General features: G+C 41.8%; 1 protein-coding gene across 1 annotated transcript; it reads left to right on the top strand.

Moving 5' to 3' along the window:
• The first annotated feature begins 403 nt into the window (after window positions 1–403).
• Window positions 404–2,820, top strand: LOC121534534 (gonadotropin subunit beta-1-like). The gene is made up of 3 exons (XM_041841115.2): window positions 404–424; window positions 692–913; window positions 2,285–2,820. The coding sequence occupies exons 1-3, from the start codon at window positions 404–406 to the stop codon at window positions 2,510–2,512; spliced, it is 471 nt and encodes a 156-aa protein (XP_041697049.2). The 3' UTR covers window positions 2,513–2,820.
• Window positions 2,821–5,254: the final 2,434 nt, after the last annotated feature.

The raw sequence follows: 5,254 nt of genomic DNA, 5'->3' as shown, positions 1-5,254 counted from the left end.
TTTTATAGATGATCTTATCTTGTCCACGGCAGAGTAACAATAGCCTTAAGCTCTCACTCTTTGCGCCATTCATCCTGGCCACAAAGATCTAAGAGGGCTATGTTGATGTAGAATAACATCTATTCTCTTTCTCAATGAGCGAACGGCATACTATCTTTTTCCTCCCAAATCTACTATTGGTTTTGGCTCGTGACCAAATAGAAAATGACTCATCTGACCTTGTCTGTATTCTTTATGTGATTTGATTAGAATCTCTCCTTGCACTTCAGAATATCTCAGATTTTGATGGCATTATCTCTGACAAACATCTTTAACAGATCCACAACAATGTCCTCCGAGTGGTTGTGAATCACTGATTGAAATGGTAGATAAAATGTCCATTGTGAGACAAAGAGGGAACGTTATGTGGTATGAGAAAATCTCAGTAAGGAAACCTGCCATTATGACCATAATCATATTCAGGTTGTAAATGAATAAATAAAATGTATCATATAATAGAAGTGATAACAACAGGTGAGGTACTTTTGTCTGGTGCGTTGGCAAATGTGGCACGCATAACCCTATATGCCACCCTTCATATAGGATTACATTTCCTTAATGACTTGGGGTGGCCTTATAAAGGGAGTCTGAAGGCCTTATAAGATATACTTTGTTTAAAGTGTGACCTAAGTGTTTCCCTGCTTTATAGCAGATACCTGAAGGGACCTGTTCTCCTTGTGGAAGCATTATATACTGCACCCACTTAAGGACGCTGCAGCTGGTCGTCATGGCAACACTGTGGGTGACACCAGTGAGGGCGGGGACACACTGCAGGTATGGCTGCCGACTAAACAACATGACCATCACCGTGGAGAGAGAGGACTGTCACGGAAGCATCACCATCACCACATGCGCCGGCCTGTGCGAAACAACGGTAGCTAAATAGGGATACTTATTTAGGGTTGTGGATTTATTAGGTACCAAACAGGACAAGACTGACAGAAACAGGGAGGGCCTACCTGGATAGGAAATATATTTTTCTTTTCTGATGCAAAAACTTCTGTTGAGTGCCCTAATGAACACAACCCTGTTGTTTATCAAAGAAGGTTACAATTGTTTTTCATTACATTGAGTTATATTCTGTTGCATGTGAGTTGTTGTGTAATATATTGTAGTGCAGCCATGCTACAGTTTCTGCTGTTTCATTTAATTGACTAGGACTATGTGCTAATTGAGCTAAATCATTAATTCTACTATTTGATGTTGCACCAGGTTGCATCAGCAGCCCTTTGATATATACTGAACAAAAACATGTACACAACATGCAACAATTTCTAAGATTTTACTGAGTTACAGTTCATATAAGGAAATCAGTCAATTGAAATAAATTCAATAGGCCCTAATCTATGGATTTCACATGACTGGGCAGGGGTGCAGCCATGGGTGGGCCTGGGAGGGCCCACCCCACCCCACCCACTGGGAAGCCAGGACCAGCCAATCAGAATGAGTTTTTCCCCACAAAAGGGCTTTATTACAGACAGAAAAACTCCTTAGCACCCACCCTCAGACAATCCCGCAGGTGAAGAAGCAGGATGTGGAGGTCCTGGGCTGGCGTGGTTACACATGGTCTGCGGTTGTGAGGCCGGTTGGACGTACTGCCAAATTCTCTAAAACGACGTTGGAGGCAGCTTATGGTCGAGAAATTAACATTCAGTTCTCTGGCAACAGCTCTGGTGGACATTCCTGCAGTCAGCATGCCAATTGCACATTCCCTCAAAACTTGAGACATCTGTGGCATTGTGTTGTGTGACAAAACTGCACATTTTAAAGTGTCCTTTTATTGTCCCCAGCACAAGGTGCACCGGTGTAATGATCATGCTGTTTAATCAGCTTCTTGATATACCACACCTGTCAGGTGGATGGATTATCTTGGCAAAGGAGAAATGCTCAATAACAGGGATGTAAACAAAATTGTGCATACATTGAGAGAAATAAGCTTTTTGTGCGTATGGAACATTTGTGGGATTTTTTATTTCACCTCATGAAACATGGGACCAACACTTTACGTTGCGTTTATATTTTTGTTCTGTGTAGATCACAATGGCAGCAGAAGATTAACACAATGAATCATGCAATAATAAAAAATTATGGTTTCCATTAGCCGAATCCCGGATCGGTTTGAGCTGTCTTGCCAAATCCTATGGTTATTGTCATGCCACAAGTTTACTGTACAGCACAACAGATCTGGGACCAGGCCAGTGTTCAGATTATTTCAATTTACCGGTATGAATGCTGTCGTTGGCAGGATCTGAACTATCAGAGCACATGGCTGCCTCGCTCCCAGGGGGCGTGTAACTTCAAGGAGTGGTCCTACGAGGAGGTCTACCTGGAAGGCTGTCCACCCGGGGCCAACCCCTTCTTCATACCTGTTGCCAAGAGCTGTGATTGCATCAAATGCAAGACGGACAACACCGACTGTGATCGCATAAGCATGGCAACACCCAGCTGCGTAGTAAATCCACTAGAAATGTAATATTGTAGAGTTGAACTGTGGCTGCTGCAACAGCCTATGTTAAGCAATGGTTTGAGTATTTTATGGTACTTTCCATTGTTGATGTGCTATCAATCAGTACTTTCTGGTATTCACTTAAAATAATGAAACACATTTGATAACTACATGGTACCTAGTGGTGCTTGTATTAACAAGGAATCTCAAAGAAACACATGCTATTGTGTAAGTACAATGTCACAGTGTAATTTATGAGTACATAACTGCTCATTTCTGCACCAAAAAATAAAGCTCTACCACAGCAACATTGCCGCTCTAACAGTCTTCATTACAGTTTGTCCAAATCATGTTTTGCAATAGGTTACACAAAGAGAAGACTGACACACACAAACAGGGAAAAAAGGATATTGGTTTGTTGTTAGGTCAATTTCAATGACAACAATAAAGGATTGACAGAAAAACAAGATTTCCTGATCAATATGGAGAATTCCTTTCACGGTTACCCACACCAGTTGCCCTTTGTTACTTCCTCTACACACGTCTAAAGGACACAGGACTAACTTCTTTTTTTTTTAGGGGGTAGATCAGCTTTAATATTTCAGATAGATTGTAACTTCCATCAATGTAATTGTCTGCATCACTTCCAATCCCCCATATATTGTTTTTCTCGTAAATATATATATATATACAGTGGGGAGAACAAGTATTCGATACACTGCCGATTTTGCAGGTTTCCTACTTACAAAGCATGTAGAGGTCTGTAATTTTTATCATAGGTACACTTCAACTGTGAGAGACGGAATCTAAAACAAAAATCCAGAAAATCACATTGTATGATTTTTAAGTAATTAATTTGCATTTTATTGCATGACATAAGTATTTGATCACTTCCAACCAGTAAGAATTCCGGCTCTCACAGACCTGTTAGTTTTTCTTTAAGAAGCCCTCCTGTTTTCCACTCATTACCTGTATTAACTGCACCTGTTTGAACTCGTTACCTGTATACAGTGGGCAAAAAAGTATTTAGTCAGCCACCAATTGTGCAAGTTCTCCCACTTAAAAAGATGAGAGAGGCCTGTAATTTTCATCATAGGTACACGTCAACTATGACAGACAAAATGAGAAAAAAATATCCAGAAAATCACATTGTAGGATTTTTAATGAATTTATTTGCAAATTATGGTGGAAAATAAGTATTTGGTCAATAACAAAAGTTTCTCAATACTTTGTTATATACCCTTTGTTGGCAATGACACAGGTCAAACGTTTTCTGTAAGTCTTCACAAGGTTTTCACACACTGTTGCTGGTATTTTGGCCCATTCCTCCATGCAGATCTCCTCTAGAGCAGTGATGTTTTGGGGCTGTCGCTGGGCAACACGGACTTTCAACTCCCTCCAAAGATTTTCTATGGGGTTGAGATCTGGAGACTGGCTAGGCCACTCCAGGACCTTGAAATGCTTCTTACGAAGCCACTCCTTCGTTGCCCGGGCGGTGTGTTTGGGATCATTGTCATGCTGAAAGACCCAGCCACGTTTCATCTTCAATGCCCTTGCTGATGGAAGGAGGTTTTCACTCAAAATCTCACGATACATGGCCCCATTCATTCTTTCCTTTACACGGATCAGTCGTCCTGGTCCCTTTGCAGAAAAACAGCCCCAAAGCATGATGTTTCCACCCCCATGCTTCACAGTAGGTATGGTGTTCTTTGGATGCAACTCAGCATTCTTTGTCCTCCAAACACGACGAGTTGAGTTTTTACCAAAAAGTTCTATTTTGGTTTCATCTGACCATATGACATTCTCCCAATCCTCTTCTAGATCATCCAAATGCACTCTAGCAAACTTCAGACAGGCCTGGACATGTACTGGCTTAAGCAGGGGGACACGTCTCGCACTGCAGGATTTGAGTCCCTGGCGGCGTAGTGTGTTACTGATGGCAGGCTTTGTTACTTTGGTCCCAGCTCTCTGCAGGTCATTCACTAGGTCCCCCTGTGTGGTTCTGGGATTTTTGCTCACCGTTCTTGTGATCATTTTGACCCCACGGGGTGAGATCTTGCGTGGAGCCCCAGATCGAGGGAGATTATCAGTGGTCTTGTATGTCTTCCATTTCCTAATAATTGCTCCCACAGTTGATTTCTTCAAACCAAGCTGCTTACCTATTGCAGATTCAGTCTTCCCAGCCTGGTGCAGGTCTACAATTTTGTTTCTGGTGTCCTTTGACAGCTCTTTGGTCTTGGCCATAGTGGAGTTTGGAGTGTGACTGTTTGAGGTTGTGGACAGGTGTCTTTTATACTGATAACAAGTTCAAACAGGTGCCATTAATACAGGTAACGAGTGGAGGACAGAGGAGCCTCTTAAAGAAGAAGTTACAGGTCTGTGAGAGCCAGAAATCTTGCTTGTTTGTGGGTGACCAAATACTTATTTCCCACCATAATTTGCAAAAAATTCATTAAAAATCCTACAATGTGATTTTCTGGATTTATTTTTCTCAATTTGTCTGTCATAGTTGATGTGTACCTATGATGAAAATTACAGGCCTCTCTCATCTTTTTAAGTGGGAGAACTTGCACAATTGGTGGCTGACTAAATACTTTTTTCCCCCACTGTAAAAGACACCTGTCCACACACTTATTCAAACAGACTCCAACCTCTCCACAATGGCCAAGACCAGAGAGCTGTGTAAGGACATCAGGGATAAAATTGTAGACCTGCACAAGGCTGGGATGGGCTACAGGACAATTCAAGCAGCTTGGTGAGAAGGCAACA

Source organism: Coregonus clupeaformis, chromosome 21 (genome assembly GCF_020615455.1).
Source record: "Coregonus clupeaformis isolate EN_2021a chromosome 21, ASM2061545v1, whole genome shotgun sequence".
NCBI classification, from domain to species: domain Eukaryota; kingdom Metazoa; phylum Chordata; class Actinopteri; order Salmoniformes; family Salmonidae; genus Coregonus; species Coregonus clupeaformis.
This window is presented reverse-complemented; position numbering and strand designations above follow the sequence as displayed.